Consider the following 17,871-nt stretch of genomic DNA (forward strand, 5'->3'; position numbering starts at 1 on the left):
GCTTGGTAGAGAATAAGGAGTGTTACTGTCGCTTTAAGGACAGCCCCCAGCGGCTGTGGGGCGCGCCGCGCTCCGAAGCCGCCATCGACAGGCTGAACAACCATTTCATTTCTAAACAAATGGCTGTCTGGATCCGTGACCATCGTGTGCCATTTCTCTGGTTATCACAAGAGCTGGACATCAACCATTTTCCTGCAGATTTCACGTTTAACAAGAGATTTTGTCATGGAAAGCCGAGCGGAGGCTTCGCGTGTCACGATGGATTCGCTACTGGAGCGAGACAAAACCACCTCCGTTTTGGTCTCACAGGACGGCTTTGAGATGGTGTTCAGACAGCTGTCGGTGGTTTTTCTATCGAGTGATTATCCGAGAAATTGTGGATGTGCCTGGACATGCCAGAACAAGTCCCATGAGGCTTCATCACGGCGTTGCTTTGCACTCTGTCTCAATGTGCTGAAAAAGTGCTGATGTCCACGTCTTTTCACAATTCCTGTGCTAGTCAGACGACGTCCCGGATAAAACACAGCGTCCAGTTTGGAAATGAACGGCACATTCCACTGTTACAGGAGTTTTTGTCATGGAAAGAGGAGCGGAGGCTTCGCTATTATTTTATTTAATTTTTATTTTATTATTTTTATTTTTATTATTATTTATATTATTTTTATGGACAGAATTTCTAGGCGCAGCCAGGGTGTAGAGGGGGTCTGGTTTGGGAACCCCAGAATCTCGTCTCTGCTGTTTGCGGACGATGTGGTTCTGTTGGCGTCATCAAATTAGGACCTTCAGCGTGCACTGGGGCGGTTTGCAGCCGAGTGTGAAGCGTCCGGGATGAAAATCAGCACCTCCAAATCTGAGGCCATGGTTCTCGACCGGAAAAAGGTGCTTTGCCCTCTTCAGGTCGGTGGAGTGTCCTTGCCTCAAGTGGAGGAGTTTAAGTATCACGGGGTCTTGTTCACGAGTGAGGGATGGATGGAGCGTGAGATCAATAGATGGATCGGTGCAGCGTCTGCAGTGATGCGGTCGCTGTATCGGACCGTTGCGGTGAAGAGAGAGCTGAGTAGGGGGGTAAAGCTCTCGATTTACTGATCAATCTACGTTCTGATCCTCACCTATGGTCATGAGATTTAGCTCATGACCGAAAGAACGAGATCGCGAGTACAAGCGGCCAAGATGAGTTTCCTCCGCAGGGTGGCTGTGCGCTCCCTTAGAGATAGGGTGAGGAGCTCGGTCACTCGGGAGGAGCTCGGAGTCGAGCCGCTGCTCCTCCACGTCGAAAGGAGTCAGTTGAGGTGGCTCGGGCATCTTTTCCGGATGCCCCCTGGACGCCCCGCTGGAGAGGTGTTCCGGGCACGTCCCACTGGGAGGGGGCCCCGGGGAAGACCCAGGACACGCTGGAGGGACTATATCTCTCGGCTGGCTTGGGAACGCCTTGGGGTTCCCCCGGAGGAGCTGGGGGAGGTGTGTGTGGATCGGGAGGTCTGGGCGGCTTTGCTTGAGCTGCTGCCCCCGCGACCCGACTCCGGATAAAGCGGAAGAAAATGGATGGATGGATGGATAATATTCCTCTCAAATTATAACTGGAGTCCCTCGGTTTAAAACAGATCCTGGACATGTTGTGGCAACAGTTTATTTTTAATTTTATACATAATTTGTATTGTGATGTAATCAACCAAGTCCCAGAATTTTAGAATATGTAAACAAGCAAATAATGGATTCGTTGGCTCACAATGTGATTTGCTATAGATAATTCTTATAGCTTTCTTTTACAACAAAAATACTGGATTAATATTAGTTTTATATGTATTTCCCCATACCTCAATACAGTAGGTCATATATGGAACGAGCAATGAATGATATAAAATAGTAAATGTGCATTGGGAAAATGCAAAATTGCAATGGCTTTTGACATTTTAGATTTAACTAAATTAATGTGTTTCCAGCTCAGTTTATCATCAATAACAACACAAAGAAATTTATTATCAGTTATAGTTTCAATTATAACATCATTTAATGATAAATTTCTGCAGAAAGTCTGAGGTCCCTGTCCCCTGCTGGAGCTGTTGCCCCCGTGACCCAAACCCGGAAAAGCGGTTGAAGATGAGTGAGTGATGAGTGAGTGAGAAATTCCTGAATTTATTTCCAAATATGATACACTTTGTTTTACCAAAGTGGAAACTTCTGTAACTCCTTCTTCATCATGTCCAAGGTCTGTCGACAATGACTACAAAACACCGTGGTATCATCAGCAAACAAAATACAACTGATGGACTTGGAAACTAAACATCTTTCCAGATTGGTGGCCCTCACTCGATCACCCTGGCCCTCACTGGTTGGAGGGCCGGGGTGATCCACTCATTGGCTGGCTGTTGCCAGAGTTGGTTAGCATGTAACAACCAGACATAAATAGAAATCAATGTAGGCATGATCAATGTTTTCAAGACAGTTTCATCATAAATCTGCATTTTCCGTGCTGTTACATTTATTCAAACTCAGTCCCACATTTGTACAACCACTATTTATCAAAACAAACACAGAAAAGGGACAGACTATTTATATAATAGATGAATGAATTTGTTTGTCCCAGTTTGTGAAGAGTCCACGTGGCGTTATAAATTCTGTTTATACTATCCCGACCACTGAAGTCATTATCTTTATCAAGATAGAAAATAATGCCATCAGTTTGTCAAAGAGAAACATATTTAAACACACTGTGTCTGCCAAAACATAATTTACTAGTCTGAACCTTAATGAATTTCATTATGAACTTAAGTTAAAGACGGGAAATAATCTGGGGTGAAAGTAAGAGCTTTGCACGCTCACAGCATATTAAAGATATTAATATTAAAGACAGCTCTTAAATCCACCTGCAGTGCTGCTTTTACAGAGCGCTCAAATAAAATAAATAAAATGAAACAGCCACGGTGGTGTTGCAGACCGAACGCCCCCCCCCCCCAAAAAAAATCGGTCTGCCCTGCCTTCATTTGGGACCACAGCAGCACAACTGAGCAGTCCACATTACAACCAAAGAGATCAAATGGATTAATGTGATTGTTAATCATCAGATGACAAGGTAAAAGCTCTTAAATCATTCTAAAGTCAGTTTTAAGCAGAAACGAGGCCATTTAAAGCAGACATGAGGTGATGATTGGCGATGATGACTGGAGTGAAGTTTTAAGCACAAACAAGGTGATAATCAGTGAATTGCTGGTGCCGCTCAGAAATGACGCTGCTGATCCCCAAAATGATGCATGCGCAGTGAGGCAGTGGGGATTGATTTTTAGGGGGGACCATTCGGTCGACACCGGTCAGCCAGTTTTGTTGGTACTGAATTTCATCCACTTAAGTTTGTGTGTGTGTGTGTGTGTGTGTGTGTGTGTGTGTGTGTGTGTGTGTGTGTGTGTGTGTGTGTGTGTGTGTGTGTGTGTGTGTGTGTGTGTGTGTGTGTGTGTGTGTTAACTCCACTCATGCGTGGTCCACTTCAGCAGGATTTGAAAGCAATATGGAGTAAATCACAGAGAAATTAGTCTCATTTGTGTATATTCTTATATGTAGCAGAATATAGCGACTGTCATGTCACCCATCAAATTGAGAGAAAAAGCATTTCCATTCTGTGTATTTGCTCTTACAGAATATTACAGAAAACCCAATGTGAAGAAAAACCGAGGCTGATTAAAAAGGGATAAATTGAGACTTATGAAAGTGAGACTTCTAATTGAACTTCTAATTGACTTCTAAAAGAATGGTGCAATATTTATCATGACAAAGCATTCAGCCAGTAAAACGAAAGTCACTACTTTCCAAGACCAACTCTGTTGTACATTAACACATTAATGGTTAATGTGATACTTTTTTAAATCCCTTGAACTACTGCTGAAAGCTTACACTACAAGCACATCTGGAGTGTTTCATTCTGCTCTGTTTTGTTGCTGTACAGAGGCAAAACTACACAGTGTAACAGTCCAATTAGTTATGGACCTGGCAAAGTCTTTACAATTTGGTGAACTTTGATGCATAAGATCAATTTATTAATTAATAAATAAATAAATAAATTGGTTTTGCACATGTTATATCCATGTGCAATGTTATATTTACATTTTGCAAATTGTTTTTTACTTTTGATATTCTGTGTGCTTCTTCCCCTTTGTGGTGCTGCTATACAATGCTACTGGAACCTCAATTTCCCAGAGGGAGTCTTCCCAAGGGATTTATAAAGTTCTGTTTCTCACAACGTATGTGTGGCTCTGAAGTTGCATGTAGCTTGAAAGGAGCTTATTTGTCAGCTTTTTTCTTTTCTACATCCTCGGTCTGGTGGCCACAAATGTCACTGCTGATGTGATTCAAAATGATTAAAATCCCACTCTTGCAGATTCACTTCTGTAACTCTTCTCCATCCACTCCACCCTGCCTGCACTCTCTTCTTCACCTCTCTACCACACTCTCCACTGCACTGAACACTTGACTTCAAGTGTTCCTTGATCAAAGTACTTTAAATTGATCAGCCTTCACAACCTGTACTCCTTGTAACCTCAGTATTCTTCTGTGCTCTCCCTCATTCATTCATGCACATGTACTCTGTCTTGCACCAACTTATTTTCATTCCCCTTCTCTCCAGAGCATATTTCTGCTCCTCCAGGCTCCAGATCTCACCGCCCTCCCATAACCCTCTGCCACTCCAGACTCCTTCATATAATAGCTCAGCTCTTGTCATAGTACCCTATCATAGGCTTCCAGCACATTTCCATCTGCGTCTTTTATCACTCTAATGTGTAACATATCCTTTCCAGCTTGGTCCCTCTGTCTGGCCAATTTGTACAAATCCTTTTTGCCTTCCTTAGTGTTCAACTCATATTACATGCAGCTCATTATATGTCCTTTGCTCCATCTCTCTCACACCACCACATGTTGCATCTTCATCAAAGATTCAATGTCCACTCATGAACTGGGTTTTCAAAAAGTCATTTTACAGAACTTCTTTGCCATATACGGTACACTCTCCGGCTTACATGCCAATGGCAGTCGACTTCCTCTGTATCCTCAACATGCATCTTAACAACTCAAAGGTCTCACACTGACCTCTGCTGGAGTCTTAGAAACATAACACCCAAGGACTTCATTTCATCTATATAGCAACAAATCCCAACAAAGTTGCATCAAGGCCCTTAACACGAGTAAGGTCTAACCTTACCAACCACTAGAGCAAGCACACAGGTGACAGTGGGAAGGAAAAACTCCCTCTGATGATGTTTAGGAAGAAACCTCAAGCAGACCAGACTCAGAGGGGTGATCTTCTGCTTAGGCCATTCTAACATTTACAAGGTTTTTATAGCTCAAAAACAAAGTGCAGTTTCATCTGGAGAAACAGACACAGTGCCTGGTCTTCCTAAGAGGCCCACTAACCAGGACACACTCTGCTTAGCTTCTGAGACAAGACAGGATCAGGTTTACACAGGGCAGACCAGCTGTGCATATTATTACATCTATGATATTTTAAACTGGTGAATAATTATGCTGCGTTCTGCCAGTGGAATGCACACAGACAACTTTGCATACAGTTCTCTGTGCATTCTACTGGCAGAATGCAGCACAATTATTCACCGGTTTGCTATAATCCCATAGATGTAGCAATAATTAAATGTCTTAAATAGAACATTTTTTTAAGTATTTCTTGTAATAGCCAGTGTACGAGCATGTTCAAGCACTGTGTATCCTTTGCACAGAGAGCCACGACGTCCCAAACAGACTAGTATGTGCCTCTGTGTGTAGCCCACCTTTTACACATTTAGACATTTATTACCTCCACCAAGGAGATTATGTTTTCGGTCGTGTTTGTTTGTCTGTTTGTCAGCAGGATAACTCAAAGTTTTGAACAGATTATGATGAAATTTTGTGGAATGGTTGGAAATGACAAGAGGAACAAGTGATTAAATTTTAGTGGTGATCCGGATCATGATCCGGATCCCGATGCTAACGCGTTAGCATGTCTCTGGCATTTTCAATGTTAAAAGTTAGCATTAAGCAGTTGCAGCTGTCATCACGTTCGGGTGCATTTGTTTTCAAATTGTAATATTTCTTAAATTTATTTTTGTTTATATATTAATAATCTAATGATTCTTATATACAATTTTAGAGAAAGAGACAAAAAGAAATAGATCACTGTGCCAAGGAGGGAATCTCTTTAGGGTCAGTGACCCTATGGCCTTGTTTAGAGAAGTGTTTCATAAATGTTAAAAAATTCTTATATTTGCAGTTTAGTTGAATAATAAACTGAATTTTGTCTCTTGTTTTTGTCTATAAGCACATGCAATATCAATATCAGTGCTCAGATGACAGTAGCTTCTGGGAAAGGTGCAAGTTGCAATAAACTGTGATGCCAAGAGCTAAGGATACATGCTATCCAGTCACAGCAGATGAAACTTTTTTTACTACTGAGCAAACATCGTTAGACTTTTTTAGGTTCAATGATTCCACAGCATGTAGATGTTATGGCGTCAGTGACCCCATGGCCTTGGCGGAGGTTTGCACTGTCTGAGTGCTTCTAGTTCTTAAAGTAACAATCAGGAAATAAAGTTAAAATAAAGTTAAATAATTCTGTGGAGCCTCTGTCTATCAGGCACAATAACTTGAGGTACAGTGAGGAAAATAAGTATTTGAACACCCTGCGATTTTGCAAGTTCTCCCACTTAGAAATTATGGAGGGGTCTGAAATTTTCATTTTAGGTGCATGTCCACTGTGAGAGACATAATCTAAAAAAAAAAAAAAAAATCCGGGAATCACAATGTATGATTTTTTTAAATAATTTATTTGTATGTTACTGCTGCAAATAAGTATTTGAACACCTACCAACCAGCAAGAATTCTGGTTCTCACAGACCTGTTAATTTTTCTTTAAGAAGCCCTCTTATTCTGAACTCTTTGCCTGTATTAATTGCACCTGTTTGAACTTGTTAAATGTATAAAAGACACCTGTTCACACACTCAATCAATCACACTACAACCTGTCGACCATAGCCAAGGCCAAAGAGCTGTCTAAGGACACCAGGGACAAAACTGTAGACCTGCACAAGGCTGGGATGGACTACAGGACAACAGGCAAGCAGCTTGGTAGAAGACAACAACTGTTATGATTATTTATTAGAAAGTGGAAGAAACACAAGATGACTGTCAATTTCCCTCGGTCTGGGATTCCATGCAAGATCTCACTTTGTGGGGTAAGGATGATTCTGAGAAAGCTCAGAACTACACAGGAGGACCTGGTCAATGACCTGACGAGAGCTGGGACCACAGTCACAAAGATTACATTAGTAACACATGATGCTGTCATGGTTTAAAATCCTGCAGGGCAGCAAGGTCCCCCTGCTCAAGCCAGCACATGTCCAGGCCCGTTTGAAGTTCACCAGTGACCACCTGGATGATCCAGAGGAGGCATGGGAGAAGGTCATGTGGTCAGATGAGACCAGAATAGAGCTTTTTGGAATCAACTCCACTTACGCTGTTTACAGGATGTGAACAACCCCAAGAAAACCATCCCAACCGTGAAGCATGGTGGTGGAAACATCATACTCTGGGGGTGCTCTTCTGCAAAGGGGACAGGATGACTGCACCATATTGAAGGGAGGATGGATGGGGTCATGTATTGTGAGATTTTGGCAAACAACCTCCTTCCCTCAGTAAGAGCATTGAAGATGGGTCATGGCTGGGTCTTCCAGAATGACAATGACCCCAAACACACAGCCAGGGCAACTAAGGAGGGGCTCCGTAAGAAGCATTTCAAGGTCCTGGAGTGGCCTGGCCAGTCTACAGACCTGAACTCAATAGAAAATCTTTGGAGGGAGCGGAAACTACAAACCTGAAATATTTTGAGAAGATCTGTATGGAGGAGTGGACCAAAATCCCTGCTGCAGTGTGTGCAAACCTGGTGAAAAACTACAAGAAACATTTGACCTCTGTAACTGCAAACAAAGGCTACTGTAACAAATATTAACATTGATTTTCACAGGTGTTCAAATACTTATGTGCAGCAGTAACATACAAATAAATTATTTAAAAAAATCATACATTGTGATTTCTGGATTTTTGTTTTTGTTTTTTTTTTTTTATTATGTCTCTCACAGTGGACATGCACCTAAGATGAAAATTTCAGACCCCTCCATGATTTCTAAGTGGGAGAACTTGCAAAATTGCAGGGTGTTCAAATAATTATTTTCCTCACTGTATCAAATTTGCAAAATACAGATGCTATCAGCACCTGCTAAATTTCTTGTTGACCTTGATAAATCATGTTGCATATGCAAACCTTGGGGATTGTTTGGTGGCATATTTTTTATTTTTTTATGTTCTGTACTTGTGTGGATTTGTTTTCTGGTTTGTTTCATGGACTGCACTCTCTTGCCTTGGGTGTGGGCATTGGTTTGGGGTGTGTCTGTTCCCTTTGTGTGTCACACCGTTCCCCTGATCGTCCCCACACCTGAGTTTGATTTGTGTTAATCACCCCTCTATTTTAGTTCGGCTGTGCCTGCTCTCCATGCCAGATTGTTGTGCTTTACCGCCTTCGCTTCTAGCCTTCCTTCCTAGTTTTTGTATCCTTGTTCTGATTGCCTGCCGTGTTTTTTGACCTCCTGCCCATTCTCTGGACCTCGCCCTGCCTTGATGTATCTGTTACTGTTGCTGATTATTGACTACCTGCTTGTGTACCAAATCCTGCCTGTGACCCGACTAAACATTTCTGATCACCTGAGTCTTGCATTTGTGTCCAGCCTCCTCTGGTTCCTGAGCCTGATAAACCTAATTTATTTACGAGGTCTATTAGAAAAGTATCCAACCTTATTATTTTTTTCAAAAACCATATGGATTTGAATCACGTGTGATTGCGTCAGACAAGCTTGCGCGTGCGTGAGTTTTTCCACACCTGTCAGTTGCGTCATTCGCCTGTGAGCAGGCTTTGAGTGAGGAGTGGTCCAGCCCCCTCGTCGGATTTTCATTGCCAGGAAATGGCGGAATTATTTTGGGCTTTTTTTCCATCAGAATTTTTTCAGAAACTGTTAGAGACTGGCAGCTGGAAACCATTAGAAAAATTTATCTGGCTTTCGTTGAAAATGTTACGGGCTTGGTAGAGAATAAGGAGTGTTACTGTCGCTTTAAGGACGGCCCCCAGCGGCTGTGGGGCGCGCCGCACTCCAGCTGTCGGTGGTTTTTCCATCGAGTGATTATCCGAGAAATTGTGGATGTGCCTGGACATGCCAGAACATGTCCCATTAGGCTTCATCACGGCGTTGCTTTGCGCCATGCGGCACTGCCGCGACGCGCAGAATTCCTCCACACGTCTGTCTCAATGTGCCGAAAAAGTGCTGATGTCCACGTCGTTTCACAATTCCTGTGCTAGTCAGACGACGTTACAGATAAAACACAGCATCCAGTTTGGAAATGAACGGCACATTCCACTTTTACAGGAGTTTTTGTCATGGAAAGAGGAGCGGAGGCTTCGCGCATCGCGGCAGTGCCGCATGGCGCACAGCATGCCGTGATGAAGCCTCACGGGACATGTTCTGGCATGTCCAGGCACATCCACAATTTCTCGGATAATCACTCGATGGAAAAACCACCGACAGCTGTCTGAACGCCATCTCAAAGCCGTCCTGTGAGACCAAAACGGAGGAGGTTTTGTCTCGCTCCAGTAGCGAATCCATCGTGACGCGCAAAGCCTCTGCTTGGCTTTCCATGACAAAATCTCTTGTTAAAAGTGAAATCTGCCAGAAAATGGTTGATGTCCAGCTCTTGTGATAACCAGAGAAATGGCACACGATGGTCACGGATCCAGACAGCCATCCGTTTAGAAATGAAATGGTCGTTCAGCTTGGTGATGGTGGCTTCAGAGCACGGCGCGCCCCACAGCCGCTGGGGGCCGTCCTTAAAACGACAGTAACACTCCTTATTCTCTACCAAGCCTGTAACATTTTCAACGAAAGCCAGATAAATTTTTCTAATGGTTTCCAGCTGCCAGTCTCTAACAGTTTCTGAAAAAATTCTGATGGAAAAAAAGCCCAAATCATTCCGCCATTTCCTGGCAATGAAAATCCGACGAGGGGGCTGGACCACTCCTCACTCAAAGCCTGCTCACAGGCGAATGATGCAACCGACAGGCGTGGAAAAACTCACGCATGCGCACGAGGGTTCAAGCTTGTCTGACGCAATCACACGTGATTCAAATCCATATGGTTTTAGAAAAAAATAATAAGGTCGGATACTTTTCTAATAGACCTCGTACATTTACTCCCACAATTTTGCACATTCTGGTGGATAACCCTCAAATGGCATATTCATAAAGGCGACTGTGCTAAATTGGTAATTGGTGATTTTGTCCTTTTGACAGATGCAGTCCTCTTTGCGCTCTGTTAGTAATTCAGCATGCACGTCTTGCAATGGTCTTTATGGACATTTTTATACATGCAAACTTTTAGAAAATCATGCCCAGTATGTCTACCTTTCTTCTCTCTTTCATATCGGCTAATTCTCTCCCTTCATACAGCCAGTGTTCAAGGTTCTAACTCTTACTCCCCTACATCTATGTTTGTTGCACTCCTGCTGCCTCCAGACACGTTATGCTCTCTGGCTGTTCTTCTTCATGCAACAGTAGCATAGTTTCTGCCAGCAGCCTGCTGGACAACAGGAGAGGTAACGGTAGAGTTAAGAGACCCCAGTTTCAGTGAGCAAAAGTCTTAGCATGTATTATTTCTACATGTGCACCTAAAACTGGTGATGTCACTGACTAGCTCATCTACCTGCCTGAAGAGCTGCACTAATTAGAATCAATTGGTTTAGCGGGTGTATGGAACAGTAAGTGGTCAGACTTAATGAAGCCTGGGTGGGTTTCCCTCCTCTGACTACCAGTATTTTTTCCGTCAACCCAGCTGGGCATTGACCAGTCCAGTATAGAAATTAGATTTGTGCTCAGCATGTCTTGATAAATGAGTTGAACTCATCATCAATTGTCAGAATAGTTGTTGAAACATTTTCTGACAATGAATAAGATGTTTTGTTCTTTGTTCTCAGTGTTTCATCACAATCTCAGAAAACTCTTCTATATGGTGAATCAGTATTCTTTGATCAAACCAGTTCAAACGTTTCCAAAAGTCAAATTCAAGCCACCAAACATTTGTAGACAGAGATTTAAAAAAAAAAAAAAGTAGATGCATTATACTCGTAACTAGAGCACTGCACTTGTAGAGCGCAAACCTCTGACAACACTAGTTTCCAATTCCACAAATTTTTACCTTGGAAAAAACTTTGGATCAAACTTTGTCATAATCAAATACGAAAGAAATTTCATCTTTTTTTTTAGTTATAATTTTTTTTTAAATTCATTCAATGTTAAAGGATAGGGATTTTTCCTGACTATGACATTTGACCTTGAAAATTGAGTCAGTTCTTGCATATCAGGATATAAATCCTCTGTAAAAATGTCATAATGATGTCTGAAAAACTGTTGATTACAGGCTGATCACAAACAAACAAACAAACAGGGGTGAAAACATCACTGGTGGAGGTAACTATGAATGACTGAATGAAGTAAATACCTGATATCTAAGGTGAAAATTATGAAACATTTTGTATAACATTTGCTTTCCTCAAAGCTTTATTTCTGGCAGCAGAATAAAATGAACATGTACTTAATGCTTAAGACTTAGTTCACATTGTACAGTTCAGAATTGTTAGTTAAACATTGCAAGTATTGCAGGGTGGCAACAAATGAGTTCAGCCTGAGTTAATCTGCTGGTTATTGTTATCATTTAGTTTGTAAAAGAAAATAAAGTGTCTCAGTTTTTCAGAGACCACATCTTTGTACATGTTGTTTTTGCACTACAGTATTCCTTTAACTGGCCGTAGTAACAGCCAACATAAATAACCTGAATGATCAGTCAGTTTTCACATCACTTGATTTTTCAGTTGACAAACCAAACTAATCAGAACTGCAAATTAACTTCCAGCAGCTTGATACAAAGTCTTTGCTGTAGTTAGTTTCCATCCATTTTTCTATGATTAACTAAGAAAGAATTGTAAACTATTTGACAATTAGAAGAAGAGCCTTTATTGTCATTCTGCATACAGCTAAATTCATCCTCTGCAGTTAATTACAGTGAGATGCAATCCAACCACCAGGAGCAGTGAGCAGCCACAGTCGGGCGCTCGGGGACCAACTCCAGATGTAGAGAGACATCACCTTGGTCAGAGAAAGGAACAGACCCTAAATAAGCATGTTTTTGATTGTGGGCAGAAACCCACAAAGACACGGGGAGAGCACACAAACTCCACACAAAGCGTGGGATGCGATCCCACGACCCACTTGCTGTGAGGTATCAGTTTTAACCACTAAGTCACTGTGCTGTTAATTAATTAAATCCCACATTTTGACTTGCTCCTGTTTGTCAGATGATTTGGTCCTTGTCTCTCTTATTTGAGATAAACTGATTTTGTCTGTTTTTAACCTCTTTTTTGAAAGCAAGACTAATTTCAACAATTTAACCAACTTCAAACTAGATTAAACCACATAAATAGTACTTCTCCTTACTATAATGTGCATCAATGAAGAATTTCTTCTACTGCATGACAGACAATAAAGTTTTATGAATCTTGATTTTTAATTTTTTTTTATTCAATTTTTAATGAATGTCAATTCTCACACATTATGAAGGCATTTTACACTTCTTTAAAAATTACATTTTAGAACTTAAAATATTAATTAAGAGTATAAATGTTGAAACCTGATCTAGAACTAACAAGACGTAAACTGTACCATTCTAAATGATGGAGGAGGAACAAAGTTTTGTTTTGGTTGCTGATTTTATTCATGTCTCGTCAGTTCTGGACGTCTTTTCCCGCTGTGGCCCCCACAGGACAGACGCTCTGCTCACTGGCCCCTTGGTTACCTTTGAGGTGCCACAATGTCTGAAATCACCTTCAAGATTGAAATACTGACTTTTAATATGAGTCTTCATTACGTTATTACATCCGCTAAGAACTTAATAAAATCATTGGCGGCTATTTATTTGTCTGTCTTTTAGCAGGATTACGTCAAAACTACTGCACAAATTTTGACCATATTTTCACAACAGATAGATATTAGGCCATAGTAGACTCCATTAAACCTTGGAGGTGATCTGGATCAAGATTTCACTTTATAGGCTTTGAAGGATTATGTCTAAATAATAATAATAATAATATTTCACATATTCTCACCAAAGGGCAGCACGGTGGCTTAGTGGTTAGCACTGGTTGCCTCACAGCGAGAAGGTTGTGGGTTCGATTCCCGTGGCCTTTCTGTGTGGAGTTTGCATGTTCTCCCCGTGTTTGCGTGGGTTTCCTCCGGGTGCTCCGGTTTCCTCCCTCATCCAAAGACATGCGGGTTAGGTGGATTGGAATCTTTAAAATTGTCCGTAGGTGTGTGTGTGGGTGTGTCTGTGTTTGTTTGTCTATTTGTGGCCCTGCGACAGACTAGCGTCCTGTCCTGGGTGTACCCCGCCTTGCGCTCTATGACTGCTGGGATAGGCTCCAGCCCCCCGTGACCCTTAATTGGATTAAGCGGTAGAAGATGGATGGATGGATATTCTCACCAAATTTACACCACAGATAGATTCTGGATCAGTATACAATTACTGCATTGTGTTGTGGAATCCAGATCTGGGTAAAGTCTGGGTCATGACGTGAATCACATATCTTTTACTAGCCGAGTTACCCGTTCAATGTACGGGTAATGGGTGTATGTTGTTGTCATTAATTTTCATAGAGCAATTTGTAACATTCATGAGACTCAAGTGAATGATGATAAAAGCTGATAGTGTGTCATATCACTGCAATGCAGGTACATTTTAATTGAAAAAATATGCTCCTTAACGTGGTGCGTGTTGGCCCGTTCGGATTGTAATGCACCCTAGTCAGCAGCTACTGTGTAGTAAGTAAAGTGAGATGCTGCTAGCTGACCTGAGTACCATGTGAACTGCGAAAATAAGGGTCCCAGAGAGCGGGTTGTGATCACATATATAAGGCGGACTGTGTGTGTGTGTGTGTGTGTGTGTGTGTGTGTGTGTGTGTGTGTGTGTGTGTGTGTGTGTGTGTGTGTGTGTGTGTGTGTGTGTGTGTGTGTGTGTGTGTGTGTGTGTTCCCGCACATTTGCTTTCAAACTAAGGGCCTCAGGGACCTCCCCCTTGGTGCCCCCAGTCACTGTAACAAGTTTGGTGTTGATTGCTTAATTACTATGGCAGTTCACCCTGAACACAAACTGTGCTACATACATACATACACAGATTGCCTTTTCTATATATAGATTTTGAGTCCTTGTTAAACCTTTGGTGGATGTCAGAAATCTTCGATTGCTCTTGTTCCCTTTCTTTTGGTCTCCTCAGATGGTGCATATGCTGAATTCCACGGACTAAAGAAACATAGTATGTCCTTGAATTTTGTGGGTTTTGTGTTTTAAAGTGTTCAGTTCTATTAACATGAGTCCTGGGAATTAAAACAACCAAAACAGAAGTTTATTTAGTCAGCATTTTTAATTTAGTTGCAATCAAATGATAAATGTAACACTTCAAAACTTCAAGTAGTAGATCAACTTAAAAAAAAACTTAAAAAAAAAATCAGTTAACTGTTTTTTGTTTGTTTTTTAGTTCTGCCAACTTACTTAGATTTGCAGTGAAAACAGCTCAAGAAAATGGAAAAACCAGAACTGACAACACAAAGAAGGAGAAGGAGGTGACCTCACCATGCGGCCTCCGGTGTGCCGCTGCTGCTGGTGGTCAAACATGGCCGAGTCCAGGGAGAGCCCACGCTTGCTCCAGTACTTGCTGGAGAACATCATCATGGCAGGCTGCATCTTGGGCACGGGTTCCAGAGGCTCCTTCATCACATGGGCTGAGGCCATGGGGAACCAGTGGGTGTAGGAGTACCAGGGATCCAGCCTGCTCCACTCTGATGGCTTCCTCACACGGTGAACGGCTGAATGTTTGGTGTGTGCCGGCCAGATGCCGGGTCAGCCTCTGTTTAAATAGTGATCTGGTGAGGGGAGGGCCTGTCTGTGAAAACAGAGGGAGGCGGGGGGGGGTGTGCATGTTCACATGAGACACACGAGCATCAGGAGACATCACATCTTCCACTGACAAGCCCTCAGCAACCTCATCTGACATAAGAGTCATTTAATTTTTGCCCTCATCCAGAAAGGGCGTGTCTGTGGTCGTCACGGTGCCCACTGACGGGTACAATGTCACTGAGAATCTTGGCATGAAAACAGTGTGGAGAACTTTGTAATAAAAAAAATACTAAAATACCAGACACCACACTCACATCAGCAAGTAAAATTAGAGTTTATTCACACAACAAGAGATTTAACACTATTTGAAATAAATCCATATGCATTTACCACAGTGTCAATTTAACACTGCAAAATGTATTGTGCCCTTTGGTCAAATTTGTGGAACAAAATATACAAACTGATTTGAAATCTGACAAGAACTTGATCCAAATTCAAAAACCCAGATGGAGCAACAATTAATCACAGCCAGCAACACTAAACTGTGGTCATGTGACTTCTTAGCCAAGTGCTCTCGACCTGGAAGGCGAGGACACAAAGAGCTGGACACGGACAAGGAAAGAGTCAACACTGATGCATCTGTCCACCAATGAGTGACAGCGACGACATTAACTGACCTCAGCTGTGAGCTGGAAGAGGACTCTGTCATTCTGCATTTTAGTTTTGCATGTGTGACAGAATAAAAAAAAACTTTTTAGGTCTTGCATATTTTTAACACTGGTGTAAAGTGTTAAAAATGAACTCTCTTTTTGGTATTTTTAAGTACTTAAATTTAAATTTAAATCACCTTCCAATGAGCAGGCTGTGGATGTGGTTGTATCTGCTTTTAAAATTGTGGTAGAAATAAAAGTTTCAGCTGGTTTTGTTTCACTCGTATTTTTTCCAAGCATGTACATACATCACTTTTAGAACCTTAACACATCTGAGATATATTTACATGAAACAATACAGCATGATAAATTCTCAAGCAATGACAGCGAAAAACACAACACTGAGCTTAAGCAAGCAGATAAATCAGAAAGTACAACTCTAACTAAACTAACCTGGACGTATTTACAGTGCGTTTTTTTATGTTACCGCCTCATTCCAAAATGGAGAAAATTCATTTTTTTCCCCTCAAACTTCTACCCACAACACCACATAAAGACAACATGTAAAAAAGTTGTTTTATTATCATTATTATTGCAAATTTATTAAGAACAACAACAACAACAAAAAAACAAGGAATCGCTTGTACATAAGTATTCACACTCTTTGCTCAATACTTTGTTGATGCCCCTTTGGCAGCAATTACAGCCTCAAGTCTTCTTGAATATGACACCACAAGCTTGGTGCGCCTATCTTTGGGCAGTTCTGTCCATTCCTCTTTGCAGCACCTCTCAAGCTCCATCATGCTGGATGGGGAGCTTCGGTGCACAGCCATTTTCAGATGTCTCCAGAGACGTTCAGTCAGATTCAGGTCTGGGCTCTGGCTGGGCCACTCAAGGACAGTCGCAGTTGTCCTGAAGCCACTCCTTTGATATCTTGCTAGTGTTATTGTCCTGCTGAAAGATGAACCGTCTCCCCAGTCTGTGATCAAGAGCACTCTGGAGCAGGTTTTCATCCAGGATGTCTCTGTACATTGTTGCATTCATCTTTCCCTCAATCCTGACTAGTCTCCCAGTTCCTGCTGCTGAAAAACATCCTCACAGCATGATGAAGCCACCACGCTTCACTGTAGGGATAGTTCCTGGCATTCACACCAAATAGTTCAGTCTTTGTCTCATCAGACCAAAGAATTTTGTTTCTCATGGTTTGAAAGTCCCTCAGGTGTCTTTTGGCAAACTCCAGGTGGACTGACTTGTACTTTTTACTGAAGAGTGGCTTCTGCCTGGTCACTCTACCATATGGGCCTAATTGATGGGTTGTCCTTCTGGAAGGTTTTCCTCTCTCTACAGAGGAATGTTGGAACTCTGACAGTGTGACCATCAGGTTCTTGGTCACCTCCCTGACTAAGGCCCTTCTCCCCAGTTGCTCAGTTCCGACAATTGCTCATTTCTAGGAAGAGTCCATGTGGATCCGAACTTTACAGAACTGTGCTCATTGGGATCTTCAAAGCAGCAGAAATGTTTTTGTACTCTTCCCCAAATTTGTGCCTCGAGACAGTCCTGTCTCTGAGGCCTACAGACAATTCATTTGACTTCATGCTTGTCCAATCAACTGAATTTACCCCAGGTGGACTCCAAATAAGCTGTTGAAACGTCTCAAGGATGATTAGTGGAAACAGGAGGCACCGGAGCTCAATTTTGAGCTTCATGGCAAAGGCTCTGAATTATGTACATGTGATTTCTTAAATTTTTAATAAAGTTGCAAAAATATCATCAAAAAAAATTGCATTGTTGTTATGAGGTATTGCGTGTAGAATTTTGAGGGAATAAAATTAATTTACTCCATTTTGGAATAAGGCTGTAACATAAAACGTTGAAAAAGTGAAGTGCTGTGAATACTTTCTGGATGCACCGTATACACCACGCACACCGGCGTAAACTTGGGCATTAAGAACATCGTGTCAAGGCACCTTAGTAATGCTAATAAGGAGACAAATGCTGTTCTTTCACCATCCCACTTAGATTTTTAGGTACAGTATATTCAGAGAATTGAACCTACGACTCTCGTGTCACAAGTTCAAGCCACCATATACACTAATAAGCACAGAGTACCACCAATCTGCTGAAAATACAGTGTTTACATACACTTATGACAAGTTAGAAATATCTGTGCAATTTAGGTTTACTTGTCAGACCCATGGAAGATTGATG

At 41.8% G+C, this 17,871-nt stretch overlaps 1 protein-coding gene across 1 annotated transcript in view; it reads right to left on the reverse strand.

Moving 5' to 3' along the window:
• tph2 (tryptophan hydroxylase 2 (tryptophan 5-monooxygenase)) overlaps nt 1-15,005 on the reverse strand; it is a 94,970-nt gene extending 79,965 nt beyond the window's left edge. The window contains exon 1 of the mRNA XM_034175755.1: nt 14,750-15,005. Within this exon, the coding sequence (XP_034031646.1) occupies nt 14,750-14,908 (159 nt within the window). The 5' untranslated portion in view covers nt 14,909-15,005. The remainder of the gene's footprint in view (nt 1-14,749) is intronic.
• Nucleotides 15,006-17,871: the final 2,866 nt, after the last annotated feature.

Source organism: Thalassophryne amazonica, chromosome 8 (assembly GCF_902500255.1).
Source record: "Thalassophryne amazonica chromosome 8, fThaAma1.1, whole genome shotgun sequence".
Classification (NCBI taxonomy): Eukaryota; Metazoa; Chordata; class Actinopteri; order Batrachoidiformes; family Batrachoididae; genus Thalassophryne; species Thalassophryne amazonica.